General features: G+C 35.3%; 4 protein-coding genes across 4 annotated transcripts; 3 read left to right on the forward strand and 1 right to left on the reverse strand.

Moving 5' to 3' along the window:
* Positions 1-469: 469 nt before the first annotated feature.
* Positions 470-5,002, reverse strand: LOC116126730 (protein CHUP1, chloroplastic-like). The gene is given in 11 exon segments (XM_031412393.1): positions 470-544; positions 1,066-1,154; positions 1,544-1,621; positions 1,624-1,654; positions 1,729-1,771; positions 1,773-1,845; positions 1,848-1,860; positions 2,806-2,917; positions 3,006-3,187; positions 3,280-3,411; positions 3,670-5,002. Coding segments are annotated over 11 exon segments (1,971 nt in total). The 5' UTR covers positions 4,813-5,002.
* Positions 5,003-12,439: 7,437 nt separating this feature from the next.
* LOC116126757 (phospholipase A1-IIgamma) lies at positions 12,440-14,369 on the forward strand. Its single transcript, XM_031412423.1, has 2 exons — positions 12,440-13,078; positions 13,601-14,369. The coding sequence occupies exons 1-2, from the start codon at positions 12,440-12,442 to the stop codon at positions 14,204-14,206; spliced, it is 1,245 nt and encodes a 414-aa protein (XP_031268283.1). The 3' UTR covers positions 14,207-14,369.
* A 3,301-nt stretch (positions 14,370-17,670) lies between these two features.
* LOC116126753 (phospholipase A1-II 1-like) lies at positions 17,671-18,988 on the forward strand. The gene is made up of 2 exons (XM_031412420.1): positions 17,671-18,225; positions 18,307-18,988. Exons 1-2 carry the CDS (start codon positions 17,671-17,673, stop codon positions 18,949-18,951), a joined length of 1,200 nt encoding a protein of 399 aa, XP_031268280.1. The 3' UTR covers positions 18,952-18,988.
* A 1,833-nt stretch (positions 18,989-20,821) lies between these two features.
* Positions 20,822-22,564, forward strand: LOC116126746 (phospholipase A1-II 1-like). The gene is made up of 2 exons (XM_031412412.1): positions 20,822-21,568; positions 21,650-22,564. Exons 1-2 carry the CDS (start codon positions 21,014-21,016, stop codon positions 22,292-22,294), a joined length of 1,200 nt encoding a protein of 399 aa, XP_031268272.1. The 5' UTR covers positions 20,822-21,013; the 3' UTR covers positions 22,295-22,564.
* Positions 22,565-25,044: the final 2,480 nt, after the last annotated feature.

A 25,044-nucleotide genomic window follows, 5' to 3' on the forward strand; every position in this document is an offset into this window, starting at 1 on the left:
TTCAATTAATTTATCTAACTCCCNAGCTTTATAATTATAGTAAATGTAAATATGAATTAAAAAAGTTTGGCTTCCCTGGCATAGCTCAAACTATAGTCATCTTGATTTGACTAAACATTACAGAGCTTTAGTTCAAATATTTCTGCTACTAGGTGATCTCCATCTTGATTTATCGCCTCTCTCTCTCTCTCTCTCTCTCTCTCTCTTCTTTTCTAGATTAAAATTTTCTGCAACTAGCAAATCTCGTTGAGTGATGAGTTCTTTTAATCCCGGAAACCTCTCATTATATAATATCTTTTCTTCATTCTTTTAACCCATAAGAAATAGTTAAAGAATTGAGATACCTATTAAATTTATTTAAATCATCATGAAGATTTGTACTTTTATTCATATTTAGAAAATATAGATCCATTTTCAAACATAGTCGATTAATCAACCATTTCAACACATAAATGTCCTCCAATTTTTCTTACAAATTCTTTGGTGTAGACTCAATCAGCATGCCATACTTTAACTCTGAAACAGTTTGGCCAATCAATTTAGCCTACATACATTATCCATTGAAATAATCTATTAAACAAAAACTTACAATTATGCAAATTTTAGAGAAGAAAAATTACAAACCCCTTATACTATCCCAAAAGTCCAATTACGCAGTAAATAATAGCCCACTATAACTACTCTTTTAAAGTTTTTCCTTCATCTTTTTGAGATATTTTAAAAGTCTTAAACTGTTAGTAGGAAAGTCCCCTTGCAACTCTCATTCCCAAGCAAACGCACTATCTCAACAGTAACTAATGGGATGCAGGAGCATTTGAAAAAGAGCATTAATTGCAAAAATTGAAAAGTTGGGTTCAGTTCGTCAGGAATATCGGATTTAAGACCCCAGTCCCCAGCATCAGTCATCAAACCAATCGGCTATGTTTTGTGTTGAACCTTCAGCATTTGAATCTAGAAAAGCTAATTCCAGCAACAACATTTCAATTCAGGCGAGTCACAAATATATATTGGTCTCATAAAACATCTAAAATCATCAGGTTCGATTAATCATTATTATGTAATTGCCACATGAATTTCATCGTTTTCTGTAGTGAGGAAATTGGCCTTGAACTTCGAATCGTCCAGCTGGTGACATTCAATGCCAATTGCCGAAGCTGAACAAATACCATCAGAACTGATAGGAAAGCAAGTAACATAAGTAGAAAGAAGGATTTTATAGAGTAAGTTAATCTAAAATAATGGACTGTTTTTAAGTTAGAGGATTGCAGAAAATGTTGCGGCACCACATCCTATTTACTGGTTTATATTTTGAAACAGCTTCTTGTGTTAGAAGGTGCGATATTTTGTTAAATACGACAGGCATCAGAAGTAAAAAATAATTTGATATAGGATCATTTAATCTTACTTTAATACTAAATGATAAATCCATCTTAATGCAAGGTGGGATTTGCAATCGTATCACAGACACAGTGTTCTATCTTTACAACAGAAAAACTGGTGGCATTTTGAAGCTAAGTTTGCTACAGATTAGCAAGTTGTAGACCTGCATACAATTTCTGGTGAGGTTGGTTTTGGCATTGAACGTGGCATGATCTGGCTTTATCTCTCAGCTCTTGGAATGCCTCATTGTTTCCACATCAAATCCTCCAGCAAACTGTCAAAATAATAATGTATTAGTATCATCTCCTCATCAGTAAATACTGAAATAGTGCGACTTTGATTTGGTACCTGATGTACACGGAAAGCAAAACTAACACCTTGCACAATTAGTCTCTTCTTCGGGGCTACACACAACCATTTCAAGCTCAGCGGAAACTCTCTTCATATACTTCATAGCTAATTTACAGATGCCAGTTTAATCTGCAATTATGCACACCATTGTTGCACAATTATGAGCCAAAGATAATAATAGAGGTAAACAACATCATGCTCCAAAACATGAAGAAAACTGTAAGAAGATTTTGATCTATTATTTTAAAATACAGATATAAATCTTAGCATAAACCCAGATTGACAAATATGTCAATACAACTATCTGAACAGGATAATATTATTCTAATATTCAACTAAATATAAGTGGGTTCAAACGAGAAATATAAATATATCTATAATTTTGGTGATGGGATTATAAAATAAATTTATAACACACGAATTGGATCATTATTTTCTTAAAGTTTCTTCCTTTCTCTATGCAATTTTTAAAGAGAATCAACAAGGTCTTAGATCTTTCCTGTCCTTTTAAGCAAAAAATGGATATAAAAACATGGATGAATTTCGAAGAAAGAGAATCTGACAAATAATCTTAAAGTGAAAAAGAGGAGACAAGCAAATAAATTTAGAATCTGGGTATTCACATGTGCGCATGCAGGCTGGGCAGAGAAAATGAGGCATAATTTAACCTCCTTGTCATCTTGCAACCGACTACTACTACTATCCCTCTTACCATAATAATAATACAAAGAGACAATGTCAAAACAATTTTCTCTGTACCTCTCACAAGATTTGTAAACCAGATTACCTTGAAAAAACACCTAAATGATAACTTTGTATTTATCTTATTTACTTTTTATTTTTTAATGATTGGAGATGTCCGGACAAACTTATATAACTAATCTTTCAAAGTCTAATCGAAGCAACTTGGTCACCAGAGGATAGATTTGTTACTATATCTTAGCTTGAGTAGAAATGACTAATGAGTGACCCAATTATCACCCATTTGGTGCCGTCCCATAACGAAATTTTATTATTCTACAGGTTAATTGTAAGCTAAGCATCATTAAATTGAATTAGTTAGTAGTTATTTACCTGGCTTACAATTCCAGTTTCCAGCATCCAGTCCATGGGAATTTGAAAACCTTTGTATCTCTTAGCGGCGGATTCTCTCATTCGTGAGAGATTGTAAACACCATGCTCTAACCTGTTGCAGAAAAAATTAGCAACTAATGTTTGATTAAATGAAATAAAATTGATTAAAAGAAAAGAGGGAAAAAAAAAAAAAACCATACTTTTCAAGCAGAGCCTGCATTTTCTTGAGGGCAGGACCGCATGGCTGGCGGGCATCATCACGAAACGAAGAAGCCTCAGACTCGAGCTTCTTGAGATCACAATATCCAAATGCAGCCTCCCGCAATGCATCCGCCTTCTGCTCCGGCCACTCGAAGTGCTTAAGCACAGCTCTTTCATCCACCTACAAATTCATCAAACTCAACATTCAATATCAGAATCCCATGATCTATAACAACTAAATTCAAAATCCTGAAACGAAGTTACAAAATGTACCAAGTAAGAAAGCTCGTCGTCCAGCCATTTGACAAATGGAACAACATCCTCAATATCTGTAAATGCAGCATTTTCTACTTCTCTGATCAGAAACCTGATGAAATCTCTCTGTGTCTCTACATCTGTTTTTATCTGCAATTTAAAAGTAAATAAATTGTTAAAATTGCCATAAAAGTCCATCAAAATTTAAATTACACTTTTATCTAAATTATTTAGTTTCACCACCGACTTGGAATCTAAACACTGTCTTTATCTTAACAAGAAGACAATAAAATTCAAAAATTTGAGTGTAGGGGACCAGTAAAGCCTCTGAAGACCTGTCACTTGTCACAACAGTGGCAAAACCGGTCAAAAATTAAACCAAAAAACCAAACTGGAAACCAGGCTTACCGCGAGTAAATGCGCCGACCGGTTCTCAATCTCGCCTATCATGTCACGCGCATTTGCCGAAGCCGGTAATGCTTCCGCCACACTGGCCCCGGAATCCCGCCGCGAATCTCTCCGCATTAACGAATGGTAAAACTCTACCACCTCAGGAATCCTCCTCACCTTCGCTGAACCCACTCTTAGTCCCTTCGGCGGCGGCGGAGGCGGCGGAGGTGCCGACTTTGATAGGGGAGGAAGTGGTTTAGGAAGAGGTGGCGGCGGTGGCGGGGGCGGAATCTGTTTTTCCGATGTAAGTTTATTATGAGATGAAACTGAGGCAGCTGAAGATGGTTTTGGCGGTGGATTTGGAACACGAGGAACACGGGATCTGATACTGGAATGAGTCGACTCGAACGAGTAAGCCAGTTCTTCGGAGTTACACCGCGAGTGAGAATATGTAGGTTTCTCGCTTTCTGAGTCTTCTCGTTTGGAGTCTTGCCTTTCAAGCTTATGATTATTAGTATCAGAACTTGAACAAACAGAACTTTCTGCACATTTAACTCCTTTTTTCAAATTCTTGATGAGGTTTGACTTCACTGTGATTTCCATAAGTCCCTGAAACCTCTGAGAAGAAGAAAGCTCGTCACTTTCTATTGATGATGACTCTGTTTTGCTATGATCCGACACCGCTTTCTTCAGCTCTTCAATTTCTTCTTCCATTTCTTTTATTTTCCTTTCACTTTCTCTCTTACTCTCCTCGAGCATTTCTTTTAGTCTTTCATTTTCCGATTGCAAAGACTCGATCATTTTCAAAGAGCGTTCAAGCTCAGCGTTTTTAGAAGAGATCTCGTTTTCAAGAACTGGAACAATGGCTACCGTTTCTTTTAGCAGCTTCTGACCAAGAAGTTCAGTCTTTAAGAGTGATTCTCTCTCTCGGAGCTCTTCGACGAGGCGGAGCAGCTCGGTGACGTCAGGTGGGCGAGGCTGGACTTGTGCGGAGGAGCGAGGGAAGTATACGCCGAATGAGCGTGAAAAGGCTGGCTTTTGAGAAGAGCCCTTGGCTGAGCTAGGCGAAGGTGAAGGTGGCTTCAGTGGCGGAGGTTCTTGTTTTGGGTTTGCAGGTGACTTCTGCAAACCCATTGCCATTCTCACCTTACCAGCCACCATTGAAAAGGTTAGTTTAGTTGAGTGCAGTTACAGTCCTATTGTTTAGAACAAAGATACCAGTACCACTGTCTGAATGTCTAGAAAGACAGAGTGGCCTGAAAATTGGACTTTGTTCGTAAAGATTAAGAGAGAGAAGGTTACGAGGGAACTCACTCTAAACTAAAGAGGTGACACACTTTTCGAGGAACGGTCTTCTTCTCTCGGATCCAGTTTGAATTAAATCTTTTTAAAAATAATTTCCTTCTCGACTCGAGTAGATAAAGCTTTAAACTCGCTCGCTCAAACTCCAGCCGGACCATGAAACGGGTATGCTTTTAACTTTTTTTTTTTTCCACTTAAAACTTTAATTTATTTAATCTGCATCCACGGTAACTAAGGAAACCATATGGAATCGAAATATTGAGTTAACGAACTTTTTCCCATCAGAATAATAGTTTAATTATACTTTTTCACCCATAAATTTTTAAAATATCACTTTATTATCTAAATGAGAGTTAACTCATTTTAGATTGTTACGGTTTTTAAAAAGAGAAGATAGATGAGTCTTTTGGTAATATAAGATTAGATTTTGATGATTGAGATTGATCAAAATTTGATTTAGGAGAGATGACTATACAAATCCTAATCGCTCTATTGTTGATGATTGATAGGATCAAAGGGAGTAGGGTTTGAGATTTTTGTGAGTGATGATCAAGAAATAAAAGGTTGTGGTGTGGGTCACAATAATGTTAAAATAAAAAACGAAATATAAATTTAGATAGTAAAGTGATATTTTAAAAATTGTGAGTGAAAAATATTATTTAGGTGGGAAAAAGTTGTTTACTCTCAAAATATTTAATCTATGTATAATTAAATTCATTATATCTATAAGATTTAAAAACACATTATAATTTTTAAATAAAAAGTTCTTATAGAAAATCAAAATTTAAATCTATGACAATAGTAATTTTATTACTGGATAAGGTTCATTAACACATAACTAATAACATTTATATCTTCAAATACTTTGAATAAAAGGTTTTTGAGTGAATATGTCTATCATAGTAACTCTTAGATTAAATTAAATTTTAATGATACAAAAATTGTTAAAATAAATAAAAAGAAAGTGGTTATCCCAACATAATAAATATTTAACTTCCGAATCCAAAAAACCTAACCCGACCCAGCAGGCCACAACCATTTCGTGAGTGAGAAGTGGGCTTTGTGGGCGCGTGGGCTTTAAGTGCCGATCTCTGGTTTTGGGCGTCTCGTGAATAGAATTTGAGAATGCAATCAATCCATAACCAAACGGTGCAAATTTGAGGAACCAGGACTGTCTCTCCAACGGTCAGCTTAATTAAAATATTCAGTTCGTTCATAATTATCGCCAATTTCCCACGATATTTACAGGTCCTAATTATCTCGTTTACTTACCAAAAAAAAAAAAAAAAAAAGCCAGAGCAACGTTGAAGGGTTCTGACCAATGAGCTCAATTAAATAATAATAATAACTGCTTATACGGGAATTCTCAGCATATGTACTCACAAAAGACACACTACAAGCCGACTTGGCGCGGCTCATGTATGGCTAGTTAACGGCTTACTTTGTCTAGAATCAAGCCGACTCGGCTTAATTTGTAAGAGAGCACGAGTATAGTTCGAGTCTGCTTCGGCTTGGTTCGTCAAGCTCGTGAGCAGAGTCATGCTCGAATTATTAGAGGTGTTTTAGGGGTTTTATTAAGTATAGGGGACTAAACTAAAATTTTTAAAACAAAAAGTTTGTAAAAATGACAAAGAACACTTCGATGTTAAAATCCCTAAAAACGCGACTAAAATCCTTTCTCCTAAAATCAAACCAAATCAAACAATTTTAGGCAAGTTGTCAATGTTAGATTTGGTGGAGAGTGTAGGAAAACAAGCAGAAAGAATGAAAGAAAGAAAAAGAAAATAGGAAAAAAGGAGAAAGAAGGAAAGAAAGAGAAAATAGGAGAAACATGTGTCATTAGAGAGAGAGAAAAGAAGAGAAAGCAAAGAGTAATAAGTAAAAAAAGAGGAGAGAAAGAGAATAACTTCACAGTTGGTAGAGACCGGAGAGAGTAAGGGAAACATGGAGAAAGAAAGAAAGAAAGAAAGGGCAAAAAAAAGAAAAAAAAAAAAAATGAGAGAGAGAAACGTGAGCCATTGGAGTCTGGAGAGAGAGAGAGAGAGAGAGAGAGAGAAGAGAAAGGAAATCAATAATAAATTGGAGGGAAAAGTGAATAATAAATGAGAGAGAGAGAAAATCTACACCGAATTGAAAAAAAAAATTGTATGCTTTTTACTGGCTCGCGAGCCGGCTCTAACTCGGCTCATTAAGCTGGCTCGTGAACCTGGTTCGAAATCCTTTTTTTCTCTTTACGAGTTGAGTCAAGAAATTGAGTAATGCTACAGTTACCGATTGGTGTGTACCGATTTTGTGCACCAAATGACGTGGCACAATCCTGACCGTTTATTTATTATCAGTTAATATTAATCAACGATCAGGATTTTGCCACGTCATTCGGTGTACAAAATCGGTACACACCAATCGGTAAGTCTATCATTTTCCCACGAAATTAGAGGATTGACTCGACTCAGACTCTGCTCAAATTCTTCTTTCTTTTCACGAGCCGAGCTTGTTAAGCCAAAAACTCAACTCGGCTCAGCTCGTTAACAGTCCTAACTGCATAGCTCGATAAGGATTATTGAGTTATTACTCAAAAGTTTTGATTTCGAGTCTGTCCTTTGTTGTTAATAGAAATAGTCACTAAATTTTATAGTTTTAAGGTTTAGAGAGATTAATTAAAATACGTGTAAGTTAACTTGAGTACTTGGATCATTAAAAAAAATACAATTTGTAATTCAATTTCTTTTCTTTATACAAAGATGAAAAATATATATCTTTTGTTTCATATCAAAAAAAAAAAAAAATTATATTTTTGTAATTTAAGGTAAAAACCCTAATAATGTTCATAAGTTGTAACAATATTTGATCAACATTTAGAAGTTTATATAGATGGTGGCCAAGTTTAAGCTCCTGTGAACGACTTTTAGGTGGGGTGGTTGCATAAACTTGTCCTTGGGTAATCAGTAGGTGATTGGCATATGCATTGGAGTTATATGGTCGATACATCACTTTCAGTACTGTAAATTGCTTAAGAATTAAGACAGATTACAGACACCATTTCTAGTCTTTGAGAGAACTTTTTTTTTGCAATTTGTTTGTTTGTTTGTTTGTTTTTGGTTTCATATCCTTTCATTGCCAGGAGATCTGTTGATTAAAGATGGCAATGAAAAGGGCTTAGAAATGAGTGCATGTGAGCTGTTATAGAGTTTTCCATGATATTGAAGTTAGATTAGATGTCATTCAATTAATTTATCTAACTCCCCCTAGCTCCTTTAAACCAGCGCTGGAGTACTCTTGTTTAACAGTTTTTGCAGTTTCATACTAATTATTACTAAGCTGTTTATTTATTGATTCTAAATTAAGCTCCTGCTTCTTCATTCGATCAATGCAAATGGTTGATTAATTGTACAATAACAGCACACATAGGAAGCCAGGTGGGTTTATCAGTTAGAATAAATGTCGCTACGTACGCCAGCACAAATGCGGCAATTCCCACAGGAATTTATATATTTTGTGACCACAATTACAGCTCTTTAAGACAGAAGTTCAGCTCCAGCATGTGTGATGTACTACTAACCTTATTACCCAAGCAAGAGACGTAAAAGGAAAGGAGAGGAATAAATGCTAAGAGCGGTGTCTAGGAAATCATGAAAGGAATGTAACGAAGAATTGGAAATGAATGAATTAATGAAGGTGGTCCTTGAGCTCCAATTAATTTAATCTCTCAGATCATCCAATAAGTGTTCTCGTGCAGGAGCCGGTTCGTAAGCAAAGGCCAACGAAGCATAAGTTGATGTCCATACACAATCATGTGCATGATTATATTAGGGTTTGGGTTTTTTTCCATATTGGTTGAAGATGCCATTTAAAATGTAAATGTTTTCATTTTCTTTTTCACTGAATAAAAAAAAAAACCACGATGGAAATAGCTAAATTTTCTTCTATGATGACTGTATATAAGGTTGTTTCAAATTTTGAAAACCTCACTGTTCTGCATCTGGTTGAATAGAGTTACATAGTAGGACCCTTCTGGGCTGAAACTTACAATCATGGAGTTCAAAATTTCCCATTATGACCACATTTTATGCTGAAGATTAGAACAGTGATGCAGTTGCGTACCTGAATAATAGCTATCCGGAGTCTGGACAGTGCAAAAAAAGGTAATGTCGAAACTAGCAAGTTTACCTGGATATTGATTCAGGACATATATCAGCATTGGAAAGGACATGCAATCTAAAGTCTAAACTGAGCTAATTAAATACCATTTACGAGATGTTGGCTATGGCTTGGTGAAAGGCATTGCAACTTCAGTAACTTTCTCGAGAGATAGACTCTTATTAATTACAGAGAAGTCAGAAGTGAATGAATCTTTTTAGGATTTATTAGGCTTTAGCATTATCGGCTTAGCCCTTAACCCAAAGTCCAGCTTCTTCCCTCATTTACGTGAACAACATCCAACTTCCAAGATGACTCTTACGTAAATGGTGGTGGCCAAACCTACAATTACAAGCTGGACGCATGGACCACGACCACGTAATTGGCTTGAAGTTTGAACCTACTCTTTGGACTATATTTTTTTATTTATTATAAATTTACTAATCTTTTTGGCATTTATCGAGGAAATTAAATATATTAGCACTATTTGTTCGATTCTTTTGCATGATTTTTGCTGAGTTTATAATATACAAAGTTAAGATTTCGAGAGTGCTTGATTTTCACTTTTCAGCAAAAGACATAACACATAATTTTATAAGAAAAGTGAAGTGATTTTTATAATGGGTAGGTTAATTTAATGAATACATAATTACCGTAATTTTTCAATATTGGGAAACAAGTACATAATTGATGTTTTGACCTAAAATGGTGTAGTCTGGGAGACAGGGACCATTGCTAATTAATTAATTTGCTGGCATACAACACAAATGATAATGAGTTTGGTGGCTTTACATTTTTTATTTTTTTTAAAATCATTATTGCAGTGTTTGGGTTAATTTTTACGTATCTCAACTAATCTTCTGGAGCTCTAGAACTATTGACGGGATAAGAACTCCAGTGACTACTCTTATTAGTGTTTGTAAGGACTCAAACTCAAGAGCTCATGAAACTTTCTTTTACTCTTCTACCATCAGATCACTCAATGATTTTTTTTACATGACTTTTGCTCATCAAGTATCTAATTCGGTTTTTTAATTTAATTTTAACAAGGGGACTATTACGGCATGATTGGGAAACCCTTTTGAGCCAGTGCTACAATATTTAGCTTTCAAGAGATGATAATTATTAAAAAAAAAAAAAAAAAAAAGAGTTATTAGAGTTTCTCTTATGGTCAAACAACATACCACTTATTAATTAACGAATAAATCTTGTGATATTCACTATTAAAAGTAAAACGTTTGGAGGTTGGTATATATTGTACTATAATTAAGTTAACCTGCTCTAGCATGTTTTTTTCCTTCTTTAATCTGAAAGAGGAAGAAATTATTTTTTTTATAGAATCAAGTAGTATATTATAAAACTTGTGCGCACGTCATGTGTGGGAGATAGAGAATTAAATTGAGTGGGCAGTTGGGAGCTGTAGCAAGTATAACAACAGTTATGGGGCCGTGACTAATTCCAATTGTTCCCGTGAACTTTTTGCTTGGACCAACCAGAGGGTGGTCACTGTCCACTGCGCTGGTCCGTCAACATGTTGTGAGCTTGTAAGGCTTGGAATTAACAGAGAGTCAGAGACAATCATGTTTGTTTTATTAAAGAATCAATGGCCATATCAGATGAAACTATTTTATTTAAGTAAACATGCTTTGCTTGTTGACAGCAGGAAACCTTTGTCTGGATTTGAGAGGGAAGTCAAGTGGATCGATTCAAGGGCCCATAGTCGCTTTCTGAGTTTCGTCTCAAAAGGTTTTGGGATTCTGGAAAATGATGGACGATTCATTTGTCCCTCTGTGCAATGCATTACAAAGGTCAATTTTTTTTTTTGTTGGGGTGTTTTTTTGGGCCATAATGAAAGCGTAGGACAGAATATTTTTGTTGGGCAAATGCAGGCTGTAGGCCCAATTCGTGTAAACAATAAGATAATTGGAACGTCTTTTTCACTCGGTTTTTCATTTCACGCTACTGTATGTGTGGTACACACTATTTGACAAACATCATAAAGTGAATTTGCAAAATAATGAAATTGAAGCTAAGAAAATTTTGATAATTGATTATAAGCGCATCAGAACTTTTCTAAGCTGAGAAAGAAAGCACAAGAATATCCTTGAATGCAAGATTGTAACAGACAACTTTAAGAAACTGACAATGAAAGCCTCAGCAAAGTATCTAATTTCGTCACAAATACTTGCCTTCTTCAACTTGAGAGCATCTTGTTCATACTTCCGCAGATATATTGTCGTTGGACAACTTCAAAGTAAAGATTACTCTATTTTTAGGTGTTTGTGATCACAGAAGAAAACTTGTAGGCAATGTTTGTTTGTTGAGGTGACAGAAGACACATCAATATTAGAGTAAAATTGCAGTAAATACTGCATGCTTTTGTTTCAAAATTTTCAGAACTAATGTATCCCGATGTATTTTTTTTTATTTTTTATTTTTATTATGAATAATAAAGTTACCATGGAAGGCCTTTAAAGAAAAGTATATATATGAGGATAGAAGTTGTTGGGTAACCAGATTATCAGTTTAATTGTTCCTCTTATCTCCATGCATGACGAAAAAGAAATTAAACAAAGCATTCCATCAAAGGAACTGAGCCTACTGCTCCCTATTTTTAGCTACTGATAATAATAAAGAAAAAAGGAATGAAACTAAAGGTTGCCATACATGCTTGTGCTGACCTTCTTCATATGTTTTACCGTTAATCTTTTTTTTTTTTTTTTCAGTTATGCTGAGGAATTAGAATGAGTCGTATAAGATTTGACAAGTCAGAATGGAAAGAGATATATTGTTGTCCATATTGACAAGCAATATTGATCATTAATTTATAGAATACAATAAATTCCAGGTGTTATGACTGGCCAATCAAGAATAATACTAAAAAATGGAACCAAAATATACATCAATGAATTGTTTGATATAATAGAATTTCAAACTTCAACTGGTGCTGTCTTTGGTTATTAGAACAAACTAGGTGAATTTTACTTATTTATTTATCTATTTCTTCTGAAACTACAAAAATGACTGGGTAATAGTCAATACTCCTTAAAACAAATTCCCGAAGTGATGTATGAGTATGACCAATCCCTAGTAGAATATATGAATTAAACAACACAGATATCAATACGTGAGAGAGTTTCGAAAGTGCTCTGGTTGTCAGCTTGTAAGCATTATTTAAGTGCCCTCTAGATGCTTCAGAAATAATTAAACTTTGTTTTTAATATACTGAATTTTTATTATATTTCATATATATAATTTAAAGGAAGAAAGTAGTTTCAAGGCCTCAATAGATATCCAATATCTAATTTTCTATGTATTTGCAACAATATATTATTTCTCAAACATAGATATGGAAAAACAATTCCTCAGAAGGTGGTTTGGTAAGAAGAAGAAAATGGAAACGGTGGATAGCATGGCGAAAAAATGGAGGCACCTAAGTGGCCAAAATAAGTGGGAGGGCTTGTTGGATCCTCTAAACATTGATCTTCGGAGGTATATAATTCACTATGGCGAAATGGCACAATCTACATATGACACATTCAATACAGAGAAGGCCTCTAAATTTGCTGGAGATAGTCTGTATGCAAAGAAAAATTTCTTCTCCAAGGTGGGATTAGAGAAGGGCAATCCTTACAAGTACAACGTCACCAAATTCTTGTATGCAACATCTCAGATCCAAGTTCCCGATGCATTTATCATAAAGCCGTTATCAAGGGAAGCTTGGAGCAAGGAATCAAATTGGATGGGGTACGTTGCGGTGGCTACCGACGAAGGGAGGGCAGTGCTAGGGAGGAGGGATATTGTGATTGCTTGGAGAGGAACAATACGAACCTTGGAGTGGGTTAATGATTTTGAATTTAATTTAGTCTCTGCAGATAAAATTTTAGGTAATGATGATAACGATACCAAGGTGCATCAAGGTTGGTACTCTATCTACACCTCTGATGATCCACGTTTACCCTTCAGCAAGAGCAGTGCCAGAGACCAAGTAAGTTTCGGTGCATATATATCAGTAATCTAAAATGTGAGAAAGATCAATAACATTTGAGTAATTAAGTCATTAAAAACAAAGTCACCATTTATTTATGTTAAAGAAAATTAAGCTCATATAAGTAAGCTTTTCAGTTTACTTGATCATCAAATCTATAGGTAGAGCAAATAGTTATCTTTATATAGACTCAACAATAATTAGAAGTAAATTATACTGTAAGCCGATTTCATGATTAATACTTTGTTCTAAACTGAAGTTCTAACTTTTGCTTTATCAAGAGGCAATTAATAAGGAAGCTTTTTGATTTACCTTTTTGTGTTAAACTCCCATGCTCGGTGGTCAATCAAATGGTTACTCCTAAACTGATAAAATTGGACTAATCTACGGTAAAGACTTAAAAAAATTACAGTCATCAGTCGCATACACATTTTTGCTAATATAAAAGAGGAATTTTTAGACGTCTATCTCTATGGGAATTCTATAAAATTGCTCTCATCCATTTTGTTTATCTTATTTTAGGTACTTCATGAAGTTTGCAGACTGGTGGAGCAGTTCAAGAATGAGGAAATTAGCATAACCATAACTGGCCACAGCTTAGGTGCAGCATTAGCCACACTGAACGCAGTTGACATAGTTGCCAATGGGTTTAACAGGCCTAAAGGCCAGTCAAATAAACCATGTCTTGTCACAGCCATTGTATTTGCTAGTCCTCGCGTTGGTGACTCAAGATTCAAGAAGGTGTTTTCTGGGTATCAAGATCTTCGAGCTTTACGTGTTAGTAATAATTTAGATGTAGTTCCTAAATATCCACTTATAGGCTACGCTGATGTGGGAGAAGAGTTGGCAATTGATACTACAAGATCAAAGTACTTAAAGAGTCCTGGAAATTTGTCAAGTTGGCATAATTTGGAGGGTTATCTGCACGGAGTGGCAGGAATGCAAGGGAGTAAAGGGGGGTTTAAGTTGGAGGTCAATCGTGATATTGCACTCGTTAACAAATCAATCGATAGCTTAAAAGATGAATATCTTGTACCAAGTTCATGGAGGATTCAAAAGAATAAGGGCATGGTTCAACAATCAGATGGCTCTTGGAAGTTGATGGATCATGAGGATGATGAAGACTGAAGACATAAACACTTATTAAATCTGGTTTTCTTCATCAACTAATTAATTAGATGTTTGGGAAAAAAAACTGGTTGATAAATTAACACTGGCCGTAGTAGTCAACCCGTTTGAAGTGTGATAAGATTTTTTTTTCTTTGCAGTTCATGTATTATTGCGCTTGGATAAGGACAATTTCTCATCTGTTCTGATCTATATATATAAGAACAATATCTTTTCATGGTTTGAGTTATCTTAAAAAGGTCTCAACAAGTATGCTATTTAACAATTTTATTTTCTGGAATATAGAACAGCTTCTTCAAAAATTAGCTTGCAAGTAAAGGGATAGTGAAAGAAACGTCAAAGATCAACTAATCTGTAAAGGCTTTTCACACTTATATTATCGTATATATGTTGATTATTTTATGATCAGTAAGGTATAAATATTACTTCACAAAAGAGTTTAGCACTTCTATATGTGTATGCATAGTGGCTCTCCATCATATTATATAAAGGCTTGACATTACAATCCACCTAAATGATTAGTCAATTTAATATTGTAAATGAATAGAAATACATACAAATTGATGTATAATAATAAGATTTGATGAGTGAAAACTAAAAATAATTAAACAAAAAATAAAATAGATAATTGCAAAGTTAATAAAAAACTAGTGTTACACTAATGTAATATTGTTATTAAATTTACATGTCTAACTTTGTTTATTCTAAAAATATTTATATGCTATATAATCAGAGAAACACAGCAATTACACATATAACGTGGTTTAATTCCTAAAGTTTAATAAAATATTCTTTGTAGATGGTAAAATCTATGGTTGATTCAGAAATGACATATCTTGTGAGAAGTGAGACTAACAATCAGAAAGATCAACACAAAAAGAGAGAACGAATGTAAAGGCTTGGCGGACAATCGGTGTAGTGTTTGCTGTAGTAAAGTGGTCAGAGCACAACTTCACAGAGGCTAATGGTGGTAAAGTTAGTCGAAACTAAGCTTTACAGCTGAAGAGGTCGTAGTTATTGGGAGCAAAAACTTTGAGAGCAAAAGCTTTAGGCTATTTTTAAATGAATAATGAGAGTAATGAGCCAAGGATGCTAGAGTCCTAGTGAAACTCTCAATTCTACTTGATATGAGAGTTCGAATTAGGAAGGAACTATTATTCATGTAAGATTTTAGATCTTGAATGAAATAAGAAGGTGATATGATTCTAATTCCTATTTTGGGACAAATGTAGGCAAATGGACTAGAGTCCAATTTAGCTTACTCTTGTAGAAAATCCCACCTCATGGGGCAGTCCAAGGCACAAGTTGGCCCAGTTTGTAGGGTGACCCTGATCGTAAAGAGGCTAAATTCGTAAAGTAGCCTAGCTCATGAAGAGGACTGACTAGTGGGTGGTCCAGTTCATAGAATGGGTCGGCCCATAGAATGAACTTTTTTACAAAGTGGGTCATCCTATATGGTAGTCAATCCACAAGATTGATTTAACCTTAGCCTCAATTGGAATTGGGCAAAGACACTGTATAATATTTAATATGTATTTTGTTATTGGGTTGATAAGGTCCAATACCAGTTTGACCCATACATTCTTAAACTAATGAGCAATTTTCCAATGTTACTTTTGCATTGGAATGAGGCCTTAATAAAATAAATAATTCGGAGGCCTGATATCTAATGTGAAACAAATATATGTATGGTATATCTGGATTGTCCATATTAAATTTGTGTCACTACCAAGTCAGATAATTACCCAACAACATATATAGGATTGAGGCCATACAATATTTAACCAAATTAAATAGTTAAAAAATAAAAATAAAATTACACACTAAGGCAGCAAAGCCATCGTTGAAAGACTGTGAATGCTCTCTTTCTATTATGAAAACGAATAGTTGAGCCTACTATTCACAGTGAACTAGATTCATGTTCAACTGTTTGAAGTGTATCGAAGGATTGGCCATATTAAATGTGTTGCAACCAAATAAGATAACCCAACAACGGAAGGTTGAGAGCATACTATATTAACCAATTAAAAACTTAAAAAAGACACATAATGCCAATTACCAAAGCATCTTTGACAGTCCGTGATTGGTTGCTGTAAGTATACTAGATAATGAAAAATTGGAAAGCCTACATCTAATGTAAGCTAAATTCATGTGCAATTATCTGTGCTGTATTGCAGCTTTGCCCGTATATTTTTTTATGCCACAACCAAATTAATAAGATATAACCAATACCATAGATTTGAAGGCTATAAATACCTGACCATCGTCAATAATCTGACTGCTGTACAGTATAAATACATATAACTATTTAGATAAGTAGAGCATCTATGATTCACGTTGCGAGTACTCGCAAAGTGGGGTTGGCAAGAAGTGAAGAAAGACAAAATTAAAAAGAATTGGCGAAGACGGCAGACAAGTTATGTACACGTATGTGTATAATTTCTATATGTAATAATTGCTTATTTGGCATATAATGCAAAGTGGGGTTCGGAAAAACCAAGTTAAAATTAAAAGAAGAAACCGTGAAGACATAATATACAGTTGTCAGAAAGAAGTTCACTATAACGACCGAGCTCATCGCTTGACGAGGTGCATTACGCCCAAAAATCAAAAGAGTGACATATTTTTAGGTTATTTGAACATTGTTTTTGACAGATTAAATCAAGAAATTAAGATCCTCATTACAGAGAGGTAACAAGAGCTGCATGGATAGTTTGAACTTATAAGCCAGAGAGGTCATTTTTATATATGGTTATAAACCTGAACCTTTTTGAACTTTCATAATGAAACATTCACAAATAAAGAAAATACATTATCCTTGGCAATCTGATGATAAACAAAATGACGATAAAGATGAAGAATTAATGACTATGGGGACCCCAATTATTTTATTCTCATGAATATTCCCTCTTGTTGTAACTTAGCGGGTATTAAATATCTCTTTCTTTCACGTTTCACACATTCTTAATATTACAATAACAGAAGAAGCCATCAACATTAATTATTTTCGGTTTACATCACAGTAGCCCTTAGTCCTTTCAGGCCGACGGCCAGCTAATAGTGGAGAATTTCCGCAAACCTTATCCTCAGTCCTTAAGAGTGCCAACCTGTTACGCAAGTATATATTAAAAGAGGATTTGTAAACAATGAAAACATTGAGGGTTTAAAAAAGACAAAATTTTATTATAAAATATACGCACGTATTTTATTTATAACTAAAAAAGAAATACATCTTTTGGTATATTAATAAAAGCTGCATGTGTAACAGATTGAAGAGCACAAATACTCCAAACAATGGGAAAGGAAAACAACAGAAGTCATTAAGGATGGCACAAGGTTCATGTGACATTTGTTTGGATGGCACTTGGGCGAGTGAAGGGACGAGAAATCAATCTATAAATAGTATGCAGTATTAGTCTATCCTCACAACACATAGTTGGGAAAGGAAAGTAAAAATAGAAGTGATGGGTAGTATAGCTGATAATTGGAAAGAGCTAAGCGGCTCAAACAACTGGAAAGGTCTATTAGAGCCTCTCAATGTTAATCTCCGCCGTTATGTAATTCACTATGGTGAAAGGGTTGAAGCTATTTATGACTCATTCAATTGCGAGACAAATTCTAAAGCGTACGGGTTTCCCCGTTTCCCCCCGGAAAAACTCTTCTCTGCGGTTGACCTACAAGATGGTAATCCATACAAGTATACTGTGACCAACTATTTCTATGCATATTCAGAGGTTGACATCGACAATGTAGCTGTTGCTCACCAATCAGCGTGGATTGGTTATGTGGCAGTCGTCACAGATGAAGGAAAAGATGTGTTAGGAAGAAGAGACATTTTGGTTAGCTGGAGAGGAACGAAAGGTGAAGTGGAGTGGATCAAAGATTTTCAATTTGATCTCGTCTCAGCTTCAGATATATTTACTGGGAACAACAATGCTCTGGTTCACGATGGATTTCACTCCATCTATACAAAATCAAAATCTGACTCCACATACAATAAGTCTAGTGCAAGAGAACAGGTATCTTTCTATCCAGTTGACATATTTATCTTTTATCAAGCGAAAAGTTAATGTATATTTTTGTTATTGTTATCTATTCAGGTTCTGAAAGAGGTGAAGGCCCTGGTGGACAAATACAAAGACGAAGAGATTAGTATAACTGTAACAGGCCACAGTTTGGGCGCAGCTCTTGCAACATTGAATGCGGCTGACATAGTGGCCAGTGAAAGTAATAAGCCTACAGGGTCACACACCGCATGCACGGTGACAGCCTTTGTGTTTGGGAGCCCTCATGTTGGAGACGATGGCTTCAAGACTGCATTCGATGCGCTTAGCAATCTTCATCTCTTACGAATTAGAAACGCGAAAGATATTGTTCCTTGTCTTCCACCTTTTGCCTTAGGTGATACATCCCACAACTACGTTGATGTGGGAGAAGAGTTAAAAATCGACACTACCAAATCACCATACGAGAAGACCGATATTACCGACCTTTTAACCCTATTGAGTGTTTGGCATAATTTGGAGAATTACCTCCATGGAGTTGCGGGGACGCAAGGAAGTGGGGAGTTTAAGTTGGTAGTTGATCGTGATTATAAACTGGTGAACAAAGGGTTAGATATTTTAAAGACCGAATACCATATTCCAGCCAATTGGTGGACTGGTGTGAAGAACAAGTGCATGGTTCAGCTGGATAACGGCTTCTGGAAGCCGCAGGAATATGTCCCAGATCCTCCTAGTACCTAATCATCCTAGGGTCTCTGTAATGGAAATAAGTTCCTCTGCTTATTAAGAGGGCGTTTTGCGTGGGATTTTCTTGCTGGTTAGATCGTTATGTTTCACTGCTGTGTTTGTGATTTGCTTAATTGTGACTGTTCCATTGGTGCAATCTCTGCTTCTAATCTATGGGTTATTTGCTCCTGTTGGCATTATCCATTGTGGTTTTTTTTTTTTTTTTTTTAAATGCTATGTTGTATTCCATTATTAATAAAAATTCTAGAGATAAATAATCCACTGTGGTTAATTAATTAGCCTTATAATTATATGTATTCCCATCATGCTTTCGAATTAATTCTGGTGTAGTTTCATGAGTACATGACTGGCCTGATAATGTGCAAGTATTTTAAAAATAAATTGTGTTATGAATCCTGATATTTATTTTAAAAAATATTCATTATAAGTGATAGGATCAATACTGTTAAAGAATCTTAATTTAGTTCAAATCAAAGTCCTTCATTTTCTAAACCTTGGAACATTTGATTGTTTGAAATGAATCGAAGGATTGGCCATATTAAATGTGTTGCAACCAAATAAGATAACCCAACAACGTAAGGTTGAGAGCATACTATATTAACCAATTAAAATATAGTTAAAAACTTAAAAAAGACACATAATGCCAATTACCAAAGCATCTTTGACAGTCCGTGATTGGTTGCTGTACGTATACTAGATAATGAAAAATTGGGAAGCCTACATCTAATGTAAGCTAAATTCATGTGCAATTATCTGTACTGTATTGCAGCTTTGCCCGTATATTTTTTTGTGCCACAACCAAATTAATAAGATATAACCAATACCATATATTTGAAGGCTATAAATACCTGACCATCGTCAATAATCTGACTGCTATACAGTATAAATACTTATAACTATTTAGATAAGTAGAGCATCTATGATTCACGTTGCGAGTACTCGCAAAGTGGGGTTGGCAAGAAGTGAAGAAAGACAAAATTAAAAAGAATTGGCGAAGACGGCAGACAAGTTATGTACACGTATGTGTATATTTTCTATATGTAATAATAGCTTATTTGGCATATAATGCAAAGTGGGGTTCGGAAAAACCAAGTTAAAATTAAAAGAAGAAACCGTGAAGACATAATATACAGTTGTCAGAAAGAAGTTCACTATAACGACCGAGCTCATCGCTTGACGAGGTGCATTACGCCCAAAAATCAAAAGAGTGACATATTTTTAGGTTATTTGAACATTGTTTTTGACAGATTAAATCAAGAAATTAAGATCCTCATTACAGAGAGGTAACAAGAGCTTCATGGATAGTTTGAACTTATAAGCCAGAGAGGTCATTTTTATATATGGTTATAAACCTGAACCTTTTTGAACTTTCATAATGAAACATTCACAAATAAAGAAAATACATTATCCTTGGCAATCTGATGATAAACAAAATGACGATAAAGATGAAGAATTAATGACTATGGGGACCCCAATTATTTTATTCTCATGAATATTCCCTCTTGTTGTAACTTAGCGGGTATTAAATATCTCTTTCTTTCACGTTTCACACATTCTTAATATTACAATAACAGAAGAAGCCATCAACATTAATTATTTTCGGTTTACATCACAGTAGCCCTTAGTCCTTTCAGGCCGACGGCCAGCTAATAGTGGAGAATTTCCGCAAACCTTATCCTCAGTCCTTAAGAGTGCCAACCTGTTACGCAAGTATATATTAAAAGAGGATTTGTAAACAATGAAAACATTGAGGGTTTAAAAAAGACAAAATTTTATTATAAAATATACGCACGTATTTTATTTATAACTAAAAAAGAAATACATCTTTTGGTATATTAATAAAAGCTGCATGTGTAACAGATTGAAGAGCACAAATACTCCAAACAATGGGAAAGGAAAACAACAGAAGTCATTAAGGATGGCACAAGGTTCATGTGACATTTGTTTGGATGGCACTTGGGCGTGTGAAGGGACGAGAAATCAATCTATAAATAGCATGCAGTATTAGTCTATCCTCACAACACATAGTTGGGAAAGGAAAGAAAAAATAGAAGTGATGGGTAGTATAGCTGATAATTGGAAAGAGCTAAGCGGCTCAAACAACTGGAAGGGTCTATTAGAGCCTCTCAATGTTAATCTCCGCCGTTATGTAATTCACTATGGTGAAAGGGTTGAAGCTATTTATGACTCATTCAATAGCGAGACAAATTCTAGAGCGTACGGGTTTCCCCGTTTCCCCCCGGAAAAACTCTTCTCTGAGGTTGACCTACAAGATGGTAATCCATACAAGTATACTGTGACCAACTATTTCTATGCATATTCAGAGGTTGACATCGACAATGTAGCTGTTGCTCACCAATCAGCGTGGATTGGTTATGTGGCTGTGGTCACAGATGAAGGAAAAGATGTGTTAGGAAGGAGAGACATTTTGGTTAGCTGGAGAGGAACGAAAGGTGAAGTGGAGTGGATCAAAGATTTTCAATTTGATCTGGTCTCAGCTTCAGATATATTTACTGGGAACAACAATGCTCTGGTTCACGATGGATTTCACTCCATCTATACAAAATCAAAATCTGACTCCACATACAATAAGTCTAGTGCAAGAGAACAGGTATCTTTCTATCCAGTTGACATATATATCTTTTATCAAGCGAAAAGTTAATGTATATTTTTGTTATTGTTATCTATTCAGGTTCTGAAAGAAGTGAAGGCCCTGGTGGACAAATACAACGACGAAGAGATTAGTATAACTGTAACAGGCCACAGTTTGGGCGCAGCTCTTGCAACATTGAATGCGGCTGACATAGTGGCCAGTGAAAGTAATAAGCCTACAGGGTCACACACCGCATGCACGGTGACAGCCTTTGTGTTTGGGAGCCCTCATGTTGGAGACGATGGCTTCAAGACTGCATTCGATGCGCTTAGCAATCTTCATCTCTTACGAATTAGAAACGCGAAAGATATTGTTCCTTGTCTTCCACCCTTTGCCTTAGGTGATACATCCCACAACTACGTTGATGTGGGAGAAGAGTTAAAAATCGACACTACCAAATCACCATACGAGAAGACCGATATTACCGACCTTTTAACCCTATTGAGTGTTTGGCATAATTTGGAGAATTACCTCCATGGAGTTGCGGGGACACAAGGAAGTGGGGAGTTTAAGTTGGTAGTTGATCGTGATTATAACCTGGTGAACAAAGGGTTAGATATTTTAAAGACCGAATACCATATTCCAGCCAATTGGTGGACTGGTGTGAAGAACAAGTGCATGGTTCAGCTGGATAACGGCTTCTGGAAGCCGCAGGAATATGTCCCAGATCCTCCTAGTACCTAATCATCCTAGGGTCTCTGTAATGGAAATAAGTTCCTCTGCTTATTATAATTAAGAGGGCGTTGGGCTTGGGATTTTCTTGCTGGTTAGATCGTTATGTTTCACTGCTGTGTTTGTTATTTGCTTAATTGTGACTGTTCCATTGGTGGAATCTCTGCTTCTAATCTATGGGTTATTTGCTCCTGTTGGCATTATCCATTGTGGTTTTTTTTTTTTTTTTTTTAAATGCTATGTTGTATTCCATTATTAATAAAAATTCTAGAGATAAATAATCCACTGTGGTTAATTAATTAGCCTTATAATTATATGTATTCCCATCATGCTTTCGAATTAATTCTGGTGTAGTTTCATGAGTACATGACTGGCCTGATAATGTGCAAGTATTTTAAAAATAAATTGTGTTATGAATCCTGATATTTATTTTAAAAAATATTCATTATAAGTGATAGGATCAATACTGTTAAAGAATCTTAATTTAGTTCAAATCAAAGTCCTTCATTTTCTAAACCTTGGAACATTCGTTGGAGGATTGACAATTTTTTTTTTTTTTTTTTTTTGGTAAACCTGGTCATTGCATTAAAGAAAGAATAAAGAATTACAGCCTAGAAAGGGCGCACCCCTTTAGACACGCAATCTTGGACATTCCCAAGTGACATGGCTAAGCAAAGGCTAAGAGGAGCCAAAAGAAACTTAAAGTCAAAACAGCCAAAATTTGGCCAACTTTGGCAGTAGATTTGGCAATTTCAAGTCAGACCCATGATTGATTTGGCTAGAAAATGACAGATCCGCACACAATCGGTCAGATCTAATTGGTTATGCATCATTACGGCGCCGACAACTGATGGTGGCAGCGATGATGGTAATGATGATAACTGCTGGCGGGTAACAGTGGCTTGGGTGGGTGGGGGTGTTTTTGTTAATTATAAAACTTTTATCAAAAAAAGTAATTGTTAATGTTTTGAATTTAATAGAATATGGTTGAATTTTAAAGAGAATTTTGAATATTAAAATAAATATGTATTTTACTAGGATTGAATAGGATAAAATAATGGAAAATTAATGAATCAAACTGAGGGATAAAGATTACATAACCTACTAATTACATAAAAAGGAGCCCGCAAAAGCCGAACAAAAATCAAGGCTCTAGCTTCTTGGCCCACCAAAAAGCTAACAAAAAAATCTATACATAGCAAGCCTATACCAACACCAACTAGACTATTAGAGCCCATGGTGCGCCGTGCCAGCCCATGACACAACATAAAAAAGACATTACATGACAAAGTATGGTACGACACATAGCTCACGATTATGTGGGTCGTGCTATGGGCTTAAAAAAGGTATGTGGGCCGACACGACACAAAAGAAAAAAAAATAGCCTTTAAAAATTTCATAAGAAAATGTTAGAACTTTATTACTTCAAATGTATTCAAATTATGAAGTTAAATGTGGAAACACAACAAATGAAGATGTATAATAATTCATAATCTTAATTTCTAAGTTTCTATTTGTAATTTATAATTATAACTTATAAGTAATAAAAAGTGTTAAAATTCAATTAATATAACATATAAAATATTTTTATAATAATTATTAATAATAAATCAAAATTACCATAATTTATAAACATTAAAATTAAATATTTTTACAAAGCACGCGGGTCAGCCCACAGCATGGCCCATGGCATGGCATGATATATAGCAAGTCGTGTCGTGGGCCTTCAAATTTGGTGGGCCGACACAGCACGATAAGGCATGTAGTTTTATGAGCCTTGGTATGACACAACTCACGGCACGACGAGCCTTGATTTTTTAGGCACGACGAGCCTTGATTTTTTAGGCACAACAAGGCTCACCGCCAGCTCTAGCACCAACCAATAACTATCAGCACAAATTTACGGCCAAAAAGAGGCAAAAGTTTTTATATCAATCAGTGTTGTGTCTTCTAGAACCGAATGATAAGAATTGAGAGAATTTGCGATAAACTTTAAAATTTTCAAAAATTAATTTAAAGAGTATATTTACATAATAGAATAAATGGTTTGAATTTGAATATCATAATAGATAGATGGTGTAGTTTGGAGATGGGAACACACGGGAGTGGCGACTTTTAGGTGGAAGACTGGTAGCTGATTGCGCTTGTGCCACTAATTTGTGGTGTGTGATGGTGAAGAAGAAGGCAATAGGTCAACAAGACAATGGATTGGTCTTTCGCTTGTTAATTGTTGACAGTATATCTAAAGAGTAGGGACTTCTTGCTATTAGGTGTCGCTCTAATTCTTGGATTTGTCTGTTAGTCCACCTTAGTCACGGTCCAGTTGCATATGTGCATATCTGTATTGTATTTTAGTGTACATGAATTCATATTGCACTAGATTGTGTTATACTTATTATTATGTTATATACTTGCTATTGTGTGTGATTTTTCCACCAAGCTCGGGCTACCGCGAGGATGTAGCTTGACCTAGGATCAGTCCGACTCCACCGGTTGTCCGACCTAGCATAAGCTCGTTGACATATAGCTTGACCCAGCACAACAGCAATTTCTGCGCAATCACAGCACCCAATCGCGAAAATATCAGAATTGCAGTTCAGATCAATTGTAATCCTTTTATTTTCGCTCTTTCCTTTATACAAACCTTGTATATAAACCCCCTCAAATGATGGAAAAGGGGGTACAAAATTTTCAAAGAATTCTTATTGTAAGCTCTCACAGCAAATACAAAAAGCAGTGGACGTAGGCTTAAGAGTTTACCT

The sequence above is a fragment of the Pistacia vera genome, unplaced genomic scaffold, assembly GCF_008641045.1.
Source record: "Pistacia vera cultivar Batoury unplaced genomic scaffold, PisVer_v2 Contig183, whole genome shotgun sequence".
NCBI lineage: Eukaryota > Viridiplantae > Streptophyta > Magnoliopsida > Sapindales > Anacardiaceae > Pistacia > Pistacia vera.